Source organism: Nerophis ophidion, linkage group LG26, assembly GCF_033978795.1.
Source record: "Nerophis ophidion isolate RoL-2023_Sa linkage group LG26, RoL_Noph_v1.0, whole genome shotgun sequence".
Taxonomy (NCBI): domain Eukaryota; kingdom Metazoa; phylum Chordata; class Actinopteri; order Syngnathiformes; family Syngnathidae; genus Nerophis; species Nerophis ophidion.
The window spans coordinates 12,629,816-12,650,176 of NC_084636.1; the positions used below are offsets into that span (position 1 = coordinate 12,629,816).

Below are 20,361 nucleotides of genomic sequence, written 5' to 3' on the forward strand. Positions count from 1 at the left end.
GCTATGTCCTCGTGTTTTTAAAACCTAATGACGCCCCTGGAACTAGTACTTAAGTTTTGGACGTGATCTGGTTGGTTTCTATTACATTACCCTAAATTTGGATTGGGAGGCTTAACTTCTATGTGTGTGTATCCGAGCAGCCCCGCCTCCACCCGTAGAGACAAAGAGAGTGGATGACAAGAGGTTTCACTCTGTTTATTTCATTCGGCCATGAAGTGCTGAGACCAATGCAAAGAATAAACCATTTTGGAGCCTGTTTAAGAGCTAGTTTAAATCGCCAGTTGGGTTTCATTTAAAATGGCAATTATTTAGATTAAAGCAGGGGTGTCCAAACTTTATCCACTGAGGGCCGCACACTGAAAAATCAAAGCAAGTGGGGGCCATTTTGATATTTTTTATTTTCAAAAACAATACAATATATGTATAAAAAATATACATTTCGGCCTCCAGATCTCAGGGACCCCAAAGGGTTTTGGTCCGAAAAATATTAAAAATGAGTCATTAATCAGTATTATTTTTTTATTTTTATTCAAGTTTTAAATCTGTAGATCAACATTAGGTCTATCTGTCAATATAATGATTTTAAAGATTTAAGTTGTATGTTATTTTTGTCACAAAAAAAAATGTTTTTTTATGGAAAAATCACAAAATATACAATATTTGCACCAAATATTTTTTTGAAGTGGAATATTTGAGATTTCATAATAATTGGAGTATCAAAAAGGTCAATAACTCATAACATCATTGATTTTAATTAATTATTACTTTTTGATCAATGACACTTAAAAAACAAATCACACTAAAATTATTGGGGATCCAAATGGGTCCTACTCATTAAAGTGTTAGAAAATAAATTGTATATTTTTTTTACTGTTTACTTTTAACACAATAATCTCGAGATCAACTTCAGATCTATCCGTCAATTATAAGTTTTATTGTTGTTTATGTTTTTTGTTTGTTAATTTTAGGCCCCTCTTTAAAAAAAACAGCTCAGTTTTTTATATGGCAAAAACAAAAAATGCAACATTTTCCCCCCAAAATATGTCAAAGTGGAAAATTTAACGTGACGTAATTGGAGCCTTGAATAGGTCAATAATTCATAACGACATTGATTTTGATTCATTATTATTTTTTTAAGAAAGAAACAACCTGCATGGCAACTTTGTGTTATTAGAGTAAACATTGCAACATTTTCTTGTTACATTTCACCCATTTGCTCTTTTATACCACTTTTTATGTTTAAAAAAATGTTTCAATCTTATTTTTAAAATGTGCCGTGGGGGCCGTTAAAAAATTACCTGCGGGCCGCAAATGGCCCCCGGGCCGCACTTTGTACACCCCTGGATTAGAGGTATTCCTTGGGGCTGTAACAATAAATTTATGATAACCACGATAAACCTTTGACAATAGTGTTACAGATTTAAATTTAAATTATCCAAAGTTGGGGTCCACTTTAATCAATTCATGGTAGGCAAGCCCATAAGAATAGGTTACAATATTTATTGGAATTTTTATAAAGAACAAATATTGACAGACTTGATAGAAATTGAAAATGTGCGTATATATAAACCTAAATTAAGAAAAAAAAAAAAAAGGAGAATAATTGAATTCCTTTATGTAGATGATTACCAGCAGGCAATCGATGGCTCTCAGCCTTACTCATAAACTGTCATTCAGAGGACTTAAGTTCAAGACCTCAAATGCAACGAAAGCGGAACTTGTTTGGTTACAAAAAATTATACTTATAAAACTTGAATGTTGCGTATTTGATGGGGTTTGTATGTCTGACATAGTGGAAAAGTCGGGTCAGATATTGATGAAGCGTTCAGGAAATGTCAGAATAAGATTAGGAACAAGTGATTAGATATTGGTGGTTCTCAACATTTTTTCAGTGATGTGCCCCCTGTGAACATTTTTTAAATTCAAGTACCCCCTAATCAGAGCAAAGCATTTTTGGTTGAAAAATAGAGATAAAGAAGTAAAATACAGCACTATGTCATCAGTTTCTGATTTATTAAATTGTATAGCAGTGGAAAATATTGTTCTTTTATAGTGGTCTTCCTTGAACTTTTTGGGAAAAAAAAGGTATAAAAATAACTAAAAACTTGTTGAAAAATAAACAAGTGATTGAATTATAAATACAGATTTCTACACAAAGAAGTAATCATCAACTTAAAGTGCCCTCTTTGGGGATTGTAATAAAGATCCATTTGGATTCATGAACTTAATTCTAAACATTTCTTCACAAAAAAAGAAATCCTTAACATCAATATTTATGGAACATGTCCACAAAAAATCTAGCTGTCAACACTGAATATTCCATTGTTGTATTTCTTTTTAGCAGTTTATGAACTTAAATTCATATTTTGTTGAAGTAGTATTCAATAAATATACTTATGAAAGATTTTTTAATTGTTACTTTTTTTTAGAATATTTTCAAATAGTCTCACACACCCCTTGGCATACCTTCAAGTACCCCCAAGGGTACGCGTACCCCCATTTGAGAACCACAATTTATGAACTTACATTCCACCCGAACGCCTCCCTAGGGAGGTGTTTAGGGCACGTCCAATCGGTAGGAGGCCACGGGGAAGACCCAGGACACGTTGGGAAGACTATGTCTCCCGGATGGCCTGGGAACACCTCGGGATCCCCCGGGAAGAGCTAAACGAAGTGGCTGGGGAGAGGGAAGTCTGGGTTTCCCTGCTTAGGCTGTTGCCCCCGCGACCCGACCTCGGATAAGCGGAAGAAGATGGATGGATGGATGGATGAACTTACATTCATATTTTGTTGAAGTATTATTCAATAAATATACTTATAGAGGATTTTTAAATTGTTGCTATTTTTAGAATATTTAAAAAAAAATCTCATGTACCCCTTGGTATACCTTCAAGTACCTCCAGGGGTACGCGTACCCCCATTTGAGAACCACTGAGATATTTATTGGATGTGACCCGTATTACCTTTTGACGTGGTCACTTTCATGGACTGACAGTGGAAATTTAACATTAAACGGTTGCATTCTGATCATTCCACGGTTTTATTTTGAAATTACTAACGGAAATCTTACCTTTTTAACGGGATTGGGTTCATGGAGCGACAGGGAAATTTAGCATTTACAGGTTGATTTGAGGCTCAAATATAGTTAAGATGGACACAAAGTTCAAGTCAACGTATTTTATTTTGATCATTGACCTTTTTTTTTTTTTTTTCCATAGTCTATTTTGTTTTACCGCTTACTGTGCCACCTTTATTTTGAAAGTCACAGTTGCATTTCCGGTAACTAATGAGGGATGTAATAATGGGGAGGTGTCAGGTACAACAGATGCCCCTAAGTAATAGCTGCTGAAGTACAAACATTATTAGCAACCAGGTCGGGATTTCATGATGACTATCGATATAAATAAGTTGAAACGAAACGTTCGGGGGCGTGCTCGGTTCATCCTGTGCTTTATCATGGGAGCAAGCCCGCTGCTTATCGTCCAGGTCTTCAACTTTCACCAGGGGGTTGAAATTTGGCGCAACGCCGGCATGGAGACGCTTCGGGGTCGCGGCGAGACGGCGGATTTCACCCAGCGGACAGAGCGACGTGACCGGGCTGCTCTGGACGTGGAGTCCCAGGTAGGGTTTTAAAAAAGACTCTTAAGAAAAGTAAACAAAACAAAAATTGCAACTCTGGTTTTTAAAAAAACACTTGAGAGAAATCAAGAAAAAACAAATGTATATATATATATATATATATATATATATATATATATATATATATATATATATATATATATATATATATATATATATATATATATATATTTATATGTATAGTGGGGCAAAAAAGTATTTAGTCAGCCACCGGTTGTGCAAGTTCTCCCACTTAAAATGACAGAGGTCTGTAAGTTGCATCATAGGTACACTTCAACTGTGACAGACAGAATGTGAAAAAAATTCCAGGAATTCACATTGTAGGTATTTTAAAGAATTTATTTGTAAATGATGGTGGGAAATAAGTATATGGTCAACCATTCAAAGCTCTCACTGATGGAAGGAGGTTTTGGCTCAAAATCTCACGATACATGGCCCCATTCATTCTTTCCTTAACATGGATCAATCGTCCTGTCCACTTAGCAGAAAAACAGCTCCAAAGCATGTTTCCAGTCTCATGCTTCACAGAAGGTATGGTGTTCTTGGGATGTAACTCAGTATTCTTCCTCCAAACACGACGAGTTGAGTTTATACCAAAATGGATATATGGATGATACAGCAGAGGATTGGTAGAATGTCATGTGGTCAGATGAAACCAAAATAGAACTTTTTGGTATTACCTCAACTTTTCGTTTTTGGAGGAAGAAGAATATTGAGTTGCATCCCAAGAACACCACACCTACTGTGAAGCATGGGGGTGGAAACATCATGCTTTGGGGCTGTTTTTCTGCTAAGGGGACAGGACGATTGATCCGTGTTAAGGAAAGAATGAATTGGGCCATGTATCGTGAGATTTTGAGCCAAAACATCCTTCCATCAGTGAGAGCTTTGAATGGTTGACCAAATACTTTTTTTCCACCATAATTTACAAATAAATTCTTTAAAATTCCTTTAATGTGAATTCCTGGATTTTTTTTCACATTCTGTCTCTCACAGTTGAAGTGTACCTATGATGAAAATTACAGACCTCTGTCATCATTTTAAGTGGGAGAACTTGCACAACCGGTGGCTGACTAAATACTGTTTTGCCAAACTTTTTGTATATATAGCAACTATTGAAAATACAGCAAAACAATATAAGAAATGATGGTAACACTTTAGCATAGGGACCACATATTCACCATTAATTAGTTGCTTGTTAACATGCACATTTGTAACATATTGGCTTTTAATTAGTCATTATTAAGTACTTATTATTAAGTACTTATTAATGCCTTATCCTGCATGGCCTTGTTATGCAACCAGTAAGCCATTAACTAAGAGTCTTCCCTCAATAACCTCCGAATTATTGCCTATTAATAACCCGAATGCAGCTGAAATAGGCTCCAGCGACCCCCCGCGACCCCAAAAGGGACAAGCGGTAGAAAATGGATAGATGGGTAATAAGCCTAATCTTAGCTAACCTTAACCCATATATATTCCCCTTTTGTCCAAATTACTTTAAATTAAGTCTTTGTTACTTTAATAAGCAATCAATTAATGGTGAATATGTTCCCAACACTAAAGTGTTACTGAATTTATATGTAATTATAATTGATAATAGCACAGAATTGTTTTTAAAAAGTATACCACATAACATTTGTAAGTCTTGCTTTGAGGAAAATACATGCCTATTGATATGATTGACGTTGACTACGCCCCGAGCTTCCACACCCATTGACACAAGAATTTAAAGTTTAAAATGAGCGTTCACACTTTAGAGTCGGGATCGGGAACCTTTTTGGCTGAGGGAGCCATGAAAGCCAAATATTTTAAAATGTAGTTCCATGAGAGCCATATAATATTTTTTAACACTGAATACAACTAAATGTGTGCATTTTTAAGTAAGACCAACATTTTTCGAGTATATTAAGTCTCTTATTCTTTTTAATAACATTTTTATTCTTAAGCTAACCAATAATAGATCAAATACTTCTTACCATTAATGTGACTTCTTGAACAGGTGTGTCTTTTCTAGTTTCTTCAAAATACCCAACCTGTGCTCTGATTAATGCTTTGCACACTCTTGGCATTCTCCCGATGAGCTTCAAGCACACCTGTGAAGTGAAAAACATTTCGGGTCACTACCTCTCAAAGCTCATCGAGAGAATGCCAAGAGTGTGCGAAAAAGTAATCAGAGCATAGGGTGGCTATTTTGAAAAAAAAAAAAAAAAAAAAAAAAAATACAAAGCATGTTTTCAGTAATTTCCCCCTTTTTTTTGTATTTAATACATAACTCCACATGTGTTCATTCATAGTTTTGATGCCTTCGGTGACAATCTACAATGTAAATAGTCATGAAAATAAAGAAAACTCATTGAATGAGAAGGTGTGTCCAAACTTTTGTACTGTATATATATATATATATATATATATATATATGTATATATGTTTTGTGTGTGTTTGTTATTCTTTTTAATAACATTGTTATTCTTAAGCTAACCAATAATAGATAAAATACTTCTCACCATGAATACGACTTCTTGAACAGGTGTGGTAGAAACAGATGGATGGATTAAAATGCATGAGCTAACCAATAATAGATCAAATACTTCTTACCATTAATACGACTTCTTGAACAGGTGTGGGAGAAACAGATGGATGGATTAAAATGCATGAGAAAGTTTAATATTTTGAACGTTATTTTTAACACTGTGATTACCAGCCGAATTATTCATTAGTTATGCTGATAAGCAATGTCAGCTAAGATTTATCTGAGAGCCAGATGCGGTCATAAAAAGAGCCACATCTGGCTCCAGAGCCATTGGTTCCCTACCCCTGCCTTAGAGAGTTGTTGAACCGGGTGGATAGACATGAAAAAGATGTTGAGCGTTCACAGTCACCGTAACGGTTGCCGAGAGAGTTTGCATGCTTTAAATGTTTCGTAAATAAAAACATGTTAAGCAAAGTTCAAATATTATTAGAAAATGTGTGATTGTAAAATCTCCTGAGGAAAAGGCATATGCATTGTGTTAGTTGTGTTGCAAAGCGAAACAATTGTCGTGATGTTGCGACCCACGGACCGTAAACCAGGAAGAACATGCAAGAGGGGATTGGGCTTGAGCACGTTATGTTCAACTCCTCAAAAGATTTAAGTGTATTCTTTGTGTTACTCCCTTCGAGGTCTTAATCAAGGCCAAGTTGTTCGTTTTTCTCAAACAGCCACACCTTCTTCTCCTTAACAACGATGCCAACACAATGCCAAAATAATGCAGTCAGAACTAATGAATAAGAAAAAACAGAACTTACCATTAGTCTGACATCAAATAAAAGAAAACACATTGATTTCACATACATTATCACAAAGAATCATACCTCATTGGCCTCACAAACTCTGAGGGAATAAAGTTTCTTTTCAAGCCGCGAGTCCATTAACCTCTTCCATCCATACTTGCCAACCTTGAGACCTCCGATTTCGGGAGGTGGGCAGTGGGGAGCTTGGTCGGGGGTGGGGCGGAGGCGTGGTTGGGCAGGGGGCGTGGTTCAGAGGGGAGAAGTATTATTCACCAACTCGAGTATTTCATATATATTTCATATATACATAAATATATATATATATATATATATATATATATATATATATATATATATATATATATATATATATATATATATATATATATATATATATATATATATATATGTGTGTGAAATACTTGACTTTCAGTGAATGCTAGCTATATATATTTATTTTATTATATATATAAATAAAATAAATAGTTGAATTTCCGACGGCACCTATCAAATACACAGTAATAAAAACACAGTTGTTCTACTAACTGTACTGTGCTTGCTGGTTACTAAAAAAACCAACAACACTTACTTTTCACTATTTCAGTAACTTTTGTTCTGCCATTTGCGTAAAGGCGAGCGATTTCCGAATCCGGAAATATATATCACGGATTTGTTGTGAACATCCGCAAATGAGAACGGGATGTTGCTTCCAGCTATCAGCATAGCCATCTTTGTCTCAGCATAAGTTACACCATCGGGTCTCCATTTTGCGAGGTGGCCCATAATACTGGGTTGTCAACGATGCTGCGCTGCGGACGCTTTGTGCTTCGCTGACCGTTCATGGCTGAGTATATTCATTCGGCCGCCGTGTTCAATGGATAAGTCTGTTCTACAAAATTTACAGGCCACATACCCCTTCCCCTTTGAACTCTCCTGGATAAACTGAAATTCTTGTTTCCAAACGTTCTGGAACTTGCAAGCGTATTTCTTCATTTTGCTCGTCGACCGTGTAGTATATTGGGTTGGAGTCAATAACCAGGCGACGTGATGAAGTTACGTCTCTTTACTGTTGGCTTGAGAACAGACTCCCTAATGCGTGTTCCTTGACTGCACTTAAATGTAGAATATATGTAAAATATATTTACATTCTATTCTATTCTATGTACAGTAGATGGCAGTATTGTCCTGTTTAAGAGGGTCACAACATTGCTGAGTCAGGTTCTCATGGAGCTGGAGGGGGCGTGGCCTACAGCTGCGCCTGAATTTCGGGAGATTTTTGGGAGAAAATATGTCCCGGGAGGTTTTCGGGAGAGGCGCTGAATTTCGGAAGTCTCCCGGAAAATCCGGGAGGGTTGGCAAGTATGCTTCCATCAAATGTTTGCTGTCTCATTCTGCTTCCTTATTCCGTCACATATTAATTGTTCCCTCAAGCATGTGACCAAACCAGAACAAAAAATATGTTCCTCTCCAAATTACATGAGCTTTGTAACAAAATAAAGTTAACATAATACTTGCATGGAATTACCAAAGGAAATACATTTTTACTCATCCATCCATCCATCCATTTCCTACCGCTTATTCCCTTTGGGGTGGCGGGGGGCGCTGGTGCCTATCTCAGCTACAATCGGGCGGAAGGCGGCGTACACCCTGGACAAGTCGCCAACTCATCGCAGACCCATCACAGATAGACAGACAACATTCACACTCACATTCACACACTAGGGCCAATTTAGTGTTGCCAATCAACCTATCCCCAGGTGCATGTCTTTGGAGGTGGGAGGAAGCCGGAGTACCCGGAGGGAACCCACGCATTCACGGGGAGGACATGCAAACTCCATACAGAAATATCCCGAGCCCGGGATTGAATTCTGACTACTCAGGACCTTCGTATTGTTAGGCAGGCGCACTGACCCCTCTGCCACCGTGAAGCCCATATTTAATCATATTATATGTAAATATGAACTTATATTTATACATTGTATTTATATATTCTAATCAACTATGAAATGATATTCCATATATACAATGTGGTTCTGTCAGCAGCTCCATTCCCACCAAGTCTAATGTTTTTTCCCTTGTCAGAGTAGTGTGGGTCTATTCTGCTTTTAACAGTGTAACTGTCTTGTGGATAGGTCTGTCCAAGTGTGTCTGCTTGTTGAGTCGTGTGCCATGGTCATCTAATGTAGAGTCACTGATCAGAAGCTGCACTTTGAGCAAACATCCATCTTCACTTGGACACACTGCAGTGACCTTAGCGACTTTCCAATCGTTTCTGGGTGCTGTGTCATCTTGTATGAGCACTATATCATTGACTTTGGCATTCCTTCTTGTCTTCTGCTATTTCTAACTTTAGCTGTAGGTTCAACAAGTATTCCTTTCTCCATCTGCGTCAGAACTCATTGGCGAGATATTGCACTCTGGTCATCTCTTGCGTAGGTATAGGTCTTCCTTCCCAAAGTCTCCTGGTGGTGGTGCTATTATTGACGACTTCATGGTCAAGAGGAGGTTGGGCGAGAGTGGCTGAGGTCCATTAGGTTTGTTAAGAAGGTGTGTGGTAATGGGTCTACTGTTAACTATCGCCATTACTTCGTAAAGGTAGGTTCTTATTGAGGAAGTGTCTAGTGTCCGGCCGGACTGGTCTAGAATGGAGGTTAAGACGCTTCTGATCGCACGGATTTGTCTCTCCCAAACTCCACCCATATGGCTGGCAGAGGGAGGGTTCATGACAAACTCACAGCCGAGTTGCTTCAGACCTTCCTGATCCATCTCTTTGAATGCTTCTTGAAGTTCTCATCTGGCTCCAACAAAGTTAGTGCCCTAGTCTGACTGAAGCTGACGCACATTTCCACGTAGGGCGATAAAAGCGCGGAGTGTGTTGAGGAAGGCGTTAGTTGACAGATCGTCGAGTAGCTCTTTATGTACTGCAGGTGAACACAAGCATGTGAACAGCAGTCCATAGCGTTTCAGCTCTTTTCTTCCCTCTTTAACATAAAACGGGCCAAAACAACCCATTCCGCAATAAGTGAACGGAGGAGTTGTTTCCATTCTCTCACTTGACAAGTTTGACGACTTCTGCTCCTCTGTTCCATGTCTGTATTTCCTGCATTTGACACGGTTTTGGATAAAGGACGATACTGCCTGACTGCAGCCAAGTATCCAAAGGACGTTTGCCCTGAGTTCATTTGTCGTCAAGCCACGCCCTGAATGTTGCACTTGCTGATCGTAGTGATCAATCAGTAGCCTTGTGATGTGGGTAGTCTTTGGTAAGATAGCTGGGTGTTTGATGTGTGGATGTAACAAAGCCTGCTCTAATCTGCCTCCCACTCTGAGGATGCCTGTGTGGTCCAGGAAGGGATTGAGTCGATAGAGCCTGCTTGTTTTGTCCTTAGTCAGCTCACTTCGAGACTGAAGCTCCTTAATTTCTTTGAAGAAAACTAATCGTTGTACAATGGCTATGATTATAAGCTCAGCTTCCTGCCATTCTTCAAGATTTGTGGCTTTGTTGATTCTTTCTGTCATCTTTTTGATTTATTTCACGAATCTGGTGAGCCTTGCAATACCTTTGACTAATCTCGACCACCTGGAGAGCCTTTCAAAACGTTCCTCCAGAGAAACCACCTTGAGTGTGTGGTGTACGACAGCTTTACGTACTTCTGGGTCTCCTGCGTAAAGTCCTCCCACCTTGCACTCCCCACAGGGTATCTCTTCTGGCCAGAGAAAACTTGACCCACTGAACCAGTTTGAGGCGATGAGATCTTTGGTCTTGAGTCCACGCGACACATCGTCTGCAGGATTGTCCGCTGATGCAACATACTTCCACTGTGTGGGTTTGGTACTCTCTCTGATACCTTGGATGCGGTTCGCTACAAACACATGAAAGCGTCTTGCTTCATTGTTGACATATCCCAAGACGACTTGTGAATCTGTCCAGAAGAATTCTTCGACATTCAGCTCCAGCTCTGCATTGAGCATGTCACTTGTACGCGCTGCAACAACTGCTGCAGACAGCTCCAAACTTGGTACCGTAGTGACTTTGGTCGGTGCTACTCTGGACTTCGCGAATACAAACGCCATATCCTGTAACACTTGCATCTGAGAAATGATGGAGTTCATACTTCTAAACGGTTTGAAAATCTTTTGGAACGTAAATGCGGTCAATATTGACATCTGTTAGATTCTTCAAATCAATCAGACAGGACTCGGTTCGTCCCAGTCCATTTTTTCCCGGCACAGCTGCTGTAGTATTCGCTTGCCCTGTAGAAGGAACGGTGCCACTAATCCGAGTGGGTCGTAGATGGAGGCTACGGTTGACAATACTCCTTTTCTGGTAAGTGGACGCTCATTGGCCTCTTCACGAAACTGAAACTGGTCCGAGGCGATAGACCACTTGACGCCTAGAGCTCTCGCAATCTGTTGCTCACCAAGTGTGAGGTCTTGGTTTCATACTGTCTCTGCACAATCTTCTTTCGTAAGGCTGTCAAGCACCTTTGGGCTATTGGAAATTAATTTGTGGAGTGGCAAACCTCCAGTGCTGCAGAGTTGCTTTGCTTCGTTCACCAAGTGGATTGCCTCTTCTTCTGAATGGAATCTGATTAGGCCATCATCCACGTGATGGTCGATTCACTGAACTGTCCTTGACCCTGTGCGGCGATGTACTTGAGGCCAAAATTTTGCATGCGGTAGACGGATGAAGTAGACCCGTAATCTCCATCAGCCCACCAGAGAAAGCGGATGTAGTATTGATCTTCTACGCTAAGTCTGAACCGATGAAACATCCTTTCGATGTCACACATGATTGCTACTGGACCCGTCCGAAATTTGCACAGGACTCCCACCAGCGTGTTGGTCAACTCTGGTCCAGTCAAAAGGTAATCATTCAACGAGACTCCTTCATACTTCGCCGAACAATCGAAGACCACTCTCAATTTTCCGGGCTTTTGGGGGTGGTACACCCGATGATGTGGAATGTACTCAGCAGGACCCATGTCCAGTTCTTCAGGAGGCACCTTTTCTGCATCTCCGTGCTCTACTGTTTCATTCTTGAACTTTGTGTAGTCTTTGTGATATTGTTTGTCCTTTTCAAATCTTTTCTTCAGACACGAGTCGATGTTCTGCACATTTCTTGTTCGGTAAGTTTGGTCTGTTTTGTTTGAACGGCAGAGGTAGTTCACAATGACCATCTTCTTGCATTTTCACTCCCCTTTCCATTGTTGAAATGAACCGCAAGTCTTCTTGGGAGAAATGAGAGTTTTGCACTTTCCTTTCGTTGAAATCAGACTCAAGCAATTTAATCAAATCCAATGGTGTAATTACTTCTTTGACTTAGCAACTACTTTATGATTCCATCTTGCCGTAAGCCAATCAGGAAGCTTGCTGATAAAGCACACCCAATAAAACACAGAACCTCAATGCATCAAGTCCATCCATCCATCCATCATCTTCCGCTTATCCGAGGTCGGGTCGCGGGGGCAACAGCCTAAGCAGGGAAACCCAGACTTCCCTCTCCCCAGCCACTTCGTCTAGCTCTTCCCGGGGGATCCCGAGGCGTTCCCAGGCCAGCCGGGAGACATAGTCTTCCCAAGGTGTCCTGGGTCTTCCCCGTGGCCTCCTACCGGTTGGACGTGCCCTAAACACCTCCCTAGGGAGGCGTTCGGGTGGCATCCTGACCAGATGCCCGAACCACCTCATCTGGCTCCTCTCGATGTGAAGGAGCAGCGGCTTTACTTTGAGTCCCTCCCGGATGGCAGAGCTTCTCACCCTATCTCTAAGGGAGAGCCCCGTCACACGGCGGAGGAAACTCATTTCGGCCGCTTGTACCCGTGATCTTATCCTTTCGGTCATGACCCAAAGCTCATGACCATAGGTGAGGATGGGAACGTAGATCGACCGGTAAATTGAGAGCTTTGCCTTCCGGCTCAGCTCCTTCTTCACCACAACGGATCGGTACAAAGTCCGCATTACTGAAGACGCCGCACCGATCCGCCTGTCGATCTCACGATCCACTCTTCCCTCACTCGTGAACAAGACTCCTAGGTACTTGAACTCCTCCACTTGGGGCAGGGTCTCCTCCCCAACCCGGAGATGGCACTCCACCCTTTTCCGGGCGAGAACCATGGACTCGGACTTGGAGGTGCTGATTCTCATTCCGGTCGCTTCACACTCAGCTGCGAACCGATCCAGCGAGAGCTGAAGATCCCGGTCAGATGAAGCCATCAGGACCACATCATCTGCAAAAAGCAGAGACCTAATCCTGCGGTTACCAAACCGGAACCCCTCAACGCCTTGACTGCGCCTAGAAATTCTGTCCATAAAAGTTATGAACAGAATCGGTGACAAAGGACAGGCTTGGCGGAGTCCAACCCTCACTGGAAACGTGTTCGACTTACTGCCGGCAATGCGAACCAAGCTCTGGCACTGATCGTACAGGGAACGGACCGCCACAATAAGACAGTCCGATACCCCATACTCTCTAAGCACTCCCCACAGGACTTCCCGAGGGACACGGTCGAATGCCTTCTCCAAGTCCACAAAGCACATGTAGACTGGTTGAGCAAACTCCCATGCACCCTCAAGAACCCTGCCGAGAGTATAGAGCTGGTCCACAGTTCCACGACCAGGACAAAAACCACACTGTTCCTCCTGAATCCGAGGTTCGACTATCCGACGTAGCCTCCTCTCCAGTACACCTGAATAAACCTTACCGGGAAGGCTGAGGAGTGTGATCCCACGATAGTTGGAACACACCCTCCGGTCCCCCTTCTTAAAGAGAGGAACCACCACCCCGGTCTGCCAATCCAGAGGTACCGCCCCCAATGTCCACGCGATGCTGCAAAGTCTTGTCAACCAAGACAGCCCCACAGCATCCAGAGCCTTAAGGAACTCCGGGCGGATCTCGTGCATCAAGTCATCCATTCATTCCTCAAGAAGCTCAAGTGCCAAGTAATAATCCCAGTCATCCCAACTTTCAAACAGTCCCACAGGTTCCACCAAATTCACAAGTGCAGAGTCCTGATTTTGCAACTGCTCTCGCTGAAGCCATGAGTGCCAATCGTCTCCCAAACAGCTGAACCGACAGTATTTCCGGGAGATCCTATAAAATACAACAACTGGAAATTGACATTTCAGATACTGAAAGACAGAAAAGGCATTCCTAAAAATGAAAAACTAGACCACCTGAGAAAGTTTCTATGCGGTGCTGCAAAGAAAGCTGTTGACGGACTCTTCCTGATCGGCACAGAGGTAGCATATGACACTGCATGGAAGCTGCTAGAGAAGCGCTTTGGAGACCCTTATGTAATTGGGAAGTCCTTCAGAGATAAGCTAAATGCGTGGCCAAAAGTAAGCTCTAAAAATGGATGCTAACTGAGAGAACTTGCAGATTTTCACCAGAGCTGTGAGGCTGCAATGCCTTGTATTAAGACATTAGAGATTCTCAACGGCTGCACTGAAAGTCAGAGGATCTTGACAAAGCTCCCAGACTGGCTTGTGTCCAGATGGAATCGTAAAGCAATGGAAACCAGACAAGCAAAAGCTGAATATCCTTCTTTCAAAGAGTTGGTGAACTTCTTATCAAAGGAAGCTGATCTGGCATGTGACCCCATATCCTCTGTACAAGCACTCAAGAGTATACAAAATGAGAAACCAAGACAGACAAGAACTGAAACCATAAAAGCAAAAACCTTGTCGACAAATACAACACAGAACACTGTCTCTTGTGTCCTCTGCAAGTAGTTTGGACAACAGCTGTAGAAGTGCAGAAGGTTTGCTGAAAAGACAATCTCGGATCGCATCAAGTTTATACAAAAAGAGAAACTTTGCTTTGGCTGTCTAAAGAAGCTAGAAGCTGTGAGGACAAGAGTAAGTACGACACCTGTCGAAGAAGACATCCAATATGATTGCGTGATGACAACTTTCAGAAATGTTTTTCATCAAAGAAAGTGGAGAGCGATTCAAATAAAGCACGAGGAACAAAGCAAACCCCTGCAACTGCAACAGCAACAACCAATAGAGTTGCCCAAGGCAATCAAGGCCCACATACATCCTCTATAGTACCAGTCTGGGTCTCTTCTACAAAACAGCCTGAGCATGAGCTTTTAACATATGCGTTGCTGGATACACAGAGGGACACAACATTCATCCTGGACCAAGTTGGTTTAGATTTCTTTTCACCCTTCTTGGGCCTGTCCCTCTCACTGTGGGGGGTGTCCCTCTTCTCCTTAGTGTCAGCCTCTGGGATTGTCGTCATCACCCGGATTGACCCTTCCTTTCTTTTGGTGGCTCGATCAGACCGATCGTGTCCTCCATCCTTTGGTTCAACTTTCGTAGGGAGACGGATATCATTCACCTCACTTCTGACAAAGTCAGATAGCTCCTCTAAGCTGGCTGCTGGCTGGTCGGGATTGAGCTGGTCGTGGCGCTGCCAGAACCTCTCCTCTCGGTGTCGGGGAAGCTTGCTTATGAAGCGCTCCACTGTGGAGCATGTGTTCAGTTCCCTGGTTCCAGTCGGTCCCTGCAGCTTCAGCTTGGTGACCAGGGAGCGGATGGGGAGGGCGTTGTCCTTCAAGGCTGTGTCAGTTCTGATCTCGGGTAACTCCCCGAAGGCTTCAACCTCGTCGAGGATGTGGTCCCATGGACATCCACAGTGGCGATCTAGCTCGTGGATGCTGTCGCTGTAAGGGGTGAGAGACTTGGCGTGGGAGAAGCACAGTCTCTTAGCTATCAGTAGCTTGCAATGGAAATGGAGCGTGAGCCACTTCTGCTGCTCACTGTGGTATGCCTGCAGTTCTCCTAGCAGGTACTCCAGGCTCAGCCACATCTCCCTGTAGTTCTCCCTGCTGTCTTGGGTAAAGAAGGGAACGATGGAGCCAGGCGGTATAGAGGAAGCGGGTCATATGATCCCGCATTATGGCGGGCTGATTGTGATGGTGAGGAGGGGGGAGGGGCGTGTGGATACCGACGATCCCGAAGGGAGCCAACGCGTTTATCAGGCTCCTTTTCCTACTCAAGTGCGCTCTGGGTTTCTGGGTCCAGGGCTCGAGACCTCTCTATGCTCTTCTCTCTTTCCTCTGGCGAGCAAGGCCTTGAGGGCGCTCTCGACATCCTGCCTGGAAGGGAGGGCTCTGGTTGGTGGGAGAAAGCGAGCTTAGCGAGCTCCAGGCTCTGGATGGCCGCCTTCTCTAGTGCCTCCGCAGTTGCATGGGTTTACCTCTCCAGGCGCTCCTTAACAGCGCGGGCCTCTTCATGCAGACGCTTCCTCGCGCAGTTTCTGCTCTTGTAGCTCTAGGCGTTATTCTCTGGCGAAGGCGTCCTGGTGCAGGTTCTGCTCTTGTAGCTCTAGGCGTTTCTCTCTGACGAGGGTGTCCGGGTGCAGGTTCTTCTGGTTGTCAATCAACTGCTGGATTAGCTTCTCAGAGAGTAGACTCTCAATGTTTGATCGTCCTGAGTGGCTGCTACAGTGACTGCCCGTACGGCTGCTATCGACGCTGCTCTGCTGGCCACTAGATAGGCGTGACTATACGTTGGGGGCCATGCGTTGAGGATAACAGTTCTTGAAGAACTCACCTGGATGGAAGGTTCAGGTGTCGTTCCTGTCTAGTGGGATGGCGGCATCAGGGGGAATTATTTCCTCACCGTTATGTAAGGTGTCACTTCCTGGTGGATCCTCTTCGTGCCGTTCCTCCTTCTCCGCCTCACCTTGGCTGCTGATTTCTATCGTCTGTAGGCGGGAGGTTGACTGCTGCCAGCAGCGGGCCTGCCCTGACCTGTTTCTCTTCATTCCTTGGTAGCGAGGAGAAAGAGTGAATACTGGGTTGCGTAGTCAAATCTAACTCTGGTGTTGCAATATTGTCCTCCGCCACTTGGGGTGGTTTACTCTCTAAACTACTGGGGCTGTCAGTCTCCTCTGGGGTAGTCAAGTGATAGTCCTGTAGTCTGGTGGGTAACCTGCGCTCTCTAACAAAGCGTGCTGGTGGTTCTGGGGAGGGGCTTAGGGCTCTCTCACTCTCTTTGGTCATCCTAACTGATTAGACTCTCCGGCTCAAAGGACCAAAATGTATGGGATCCTGTAAAGGGCTGTATGTTACCTTAGGGGGATGCTCTAATTATTCACTATTAACCAAATAGATCTAGTCTTAGATAGAGTGAGAGGAGACGACTTATATAGTTGAACAATTTACTACACACCACATAAACAAACATTAACCAGACAATAATAAACACATACATTTCACTCATCCCCACTCACAAGCTACCTCCCCAATAGAACTTTCCGCACTAAAGCAATCACACAACACAGACACACAGTCCAACCTGGGCCTCTTGGCTGGGCCAGAAGATTGTCCGTTGCGGTCCTGCTGAATCGGTGGTGTACGTAGGGGTGGGGTGGAGTGAGTTGAAACTGCTGGATACAAAGGGGGGGGGTGGGGGGAGGGGTTGGAGAAGGGGGACACCTGCCGTTGTAGAGAAGAGGAAGGGAGGGTGGGGGGGGGGGCTCGGCCGTGATTCCTTTAGCTCGTCCAATGAATCCAGTCTGGAGCGAGAGAAGAACCAGCCTCTTCTTGGGTTACCTCTCTGTCGACTAGTCCGTGAGCGCGTGCAACTAAAACTGCAGCCTCGCGCTGTCCACGTCTTTTGCAGTGACGTAGCCACGATAGCACACAACTAACTCTCTCTAATGGTCCCACACTCACTCTGCAGCTTATACACAGTCACCGGGGAGTGTGTATCTTTACCGGACTTAACTCAAACGTGACTAAACCTGCCGTTCGTACAGTCAATGTGCAGCAAATAAGATGCCGGTGCGAGCTGCGGTTAGCTTACTAGCGGTTAGCATACACGTCACATCTACTGGCTACGTGAAGCGCCCAAACGTCCTTAAACTTTTAACTAGTGCACTTTATCAACTGTCACTTATGACACACTGAAATAGGACGCTTACAGTAGTTACTTCTCCGAGCTGCAACCGCGGGGAACTATCTCCCCCATGTAGTATTACCGACGCGACGTTGCTTGTTAATGCCGGAGCTCCTTTAACACTTTTTTACCTGCCGGCGGAAACAGAACTGCCCGTAACCATAGCAACCGCATGCATAGCAACGGTTAAACACCTTAACACATATGAAATAGAAATAAATAATTATAATAATTAATCCCAAAACAGAAACTATCTCATATCTGTAGAACTAAAGAGACAATTACACAAATATGCAAACCTTCAGAAAACCCCCGTTTCCTTTGCCATCCCATTCAGATCCTCCACGAGATCAAGAACCGCACCATGAGGACCATGTGCAGCCAGAAGAACATGCCCCACGATTTATGGTCCCTTGCGCCCTCACAGAGGAAGACCTTGCTGCAGCATGTTCTGGTGAACGACAAGTACGGCTTCCTCTACTGCTACGTCCCCAAGGTGGCCTGCTCCAATTGGAAAAGGGTCCTTAAGGTCCTAAGCGGGGCACTGGAGAGCGTGGCCGTCAAAGGGAAGATGGACCACGAACATGACCTCGTCTTTTTGGCCTCCATGAAACCAGAGGAGATTCGTTACCGCCTCAAGCACTACTTCAAATTCATGTTTGTGCGAGATCCTATGGACCGCCTGCTGTCCGCCTACAGGAACAAGTTCGGAGAGATGGAGTCCTACCAAAAAAAATACGGCGTCGAGATCATCAAGCGCTACAGGAAGGGCCGCCCGCTTGATAACTCGCCGATAACCGGAGATGACGTCACTTTTGCAGAGTTTGTCCGTTACCTGCTGGATGAAGATGCGGAGCACATGAACGAGCACTGGATGCCAATGTACAACCTATGCCAGCCTTGCGCGCTCAACTACGATTTCATCGGCTCGCACGAACACCTAGAAATGGATGCCGAGTTTGTGCTCCAGCAAATCGGGGCTCCAGCGCACGTGCGCTTTCCAGAGAGACAGTATTGGTACAAGCCCGTCACCCCAGAGACGATACAGTATTACCTGTGCAGCCTTCCACAGAAGCTGCTGAGGGAACTCCTGCCAAAGTACATCCTAGACTTCTCCCTCTTCACGTATGCCCTCCCAAACATTAACACTCAGTATTGCCGGCATTAAAAGTTTGTTAAAAAAAACAAAAACGGCATTCATTTGTACCATAGTGTTTACATCACAAGCACTGGATTAGAGATGTCCCACAACTGTGAACTTTCCAACCTTTCTATCAAATAAAAATAAACCTTTCCACCAGACCGAATGATACACCATGTTCTGTACACAATCTGGTTACCATACCAATGACCCTACAAACAACACTGGAATTTCAATTCACAAACACATTGCGAAGAGCTTCGAAGCTATTGGCACTTCTGACGTGTTTATTTCCACAATTGTCGTACCTCGCGCCGGTCAGAGCTGTGTCAGCCTGTCTTAGATTACATGTCTACCATGAATTTACCATGAATTGATTAACATGGACTCGAGTTAAACAAGTTGAACAACTTATTCGGGTGTTACCTTTTAGTGGTCAATTGTACGGAATATGTACTGAACTGTGCAATCTACTAATAAAAGTATCAATCAATCAAAGTCTCCAAACTATCACTGTCTTGCTGTATCGCTCCGGATTGCGAGACAACCACTGAGTTAGCAGTTTAGCTACATAGTTAGCCTCCGGCCACCTACGCTTTGAGGATGTAATCAGCGAAGGGGGATTCGTTTTACCTCAAGTCTTTGATTGTGATGAGACCAAAAAAAGACGCCACGGCGAAGGGGAAACCGCTGCCTGGACACAAACCGATGAATGATGGCGTCACACTGGTAGTTTGTGCTAATGCTAGCGGCAACTACGTGAAGCCACTGCTCGTTTATCTCTCCGAAACGCCCAGAGTCTTCAACAATGCCTCAAATATTCACAGACACAAGGTAAAATTATTCTCCTTTTTTTTGTTTTGGTGTGTACAAACGATACTTGTGTTTGTGTGTGCAGTGCTGACATTCATGCTTAATGTTTGAGTGATTACCCCCAAGTTATGTTGGTTTATATATATCTCCATCCATTTTCTACAGTTTAATCCCTTTGGGACATATATATATATATATATATATATATATATATATATATACACATATGTACATATATATATATATATATATATGTATACATATATATACATATATATACACATATGTACATATATATATATATATATACATATATATACATATATATACACATATGTACATATATATATATATATATATATATATATACATATATATACATATATATATATATACATATATACATACAGTATATATATACATATATATACATATATATATACATATATACATACAGTATATATATATACATATATACATACAGTATATATGTATATATACATATACATATATATATATATATATATATATATATATATATGTATATGTATATACATATATGTATATGTATATATGTATATATA

General features: G+C 42.7%; 1 protein-coding gene across 1 annotated transcript; it reads left to right on the forward strand.

Moving 5' to 3' along the window:
• Positions 1 to 3,291: 3,291 nt before the first annotated feature.
• On the forward strand, positions 3,292 to 19,462 carry LOC133543456 (carbohydrate sulfotransferase 14-like). Its single transcript, XM_061888026.1, has 2 exons — positions 3,292 to 3,621; positions 18,161 to 19,462. The coding sequence occupies exons 1-2, from the start codon at positions 3,385 to 3,387 to the stop codon at positions 18,989 to 18,991; spliced, it is 1,068 nt and encodes a 355-aa protein (XP_061744010.1). The 5' UTR covers positions 3,292 to 3,384; the 3' UTR covers positions 18,992 to 19,462.
• The last annotated feature ends 899 nt before the right edge of the window (positions 19,463 to 20,361 follow it).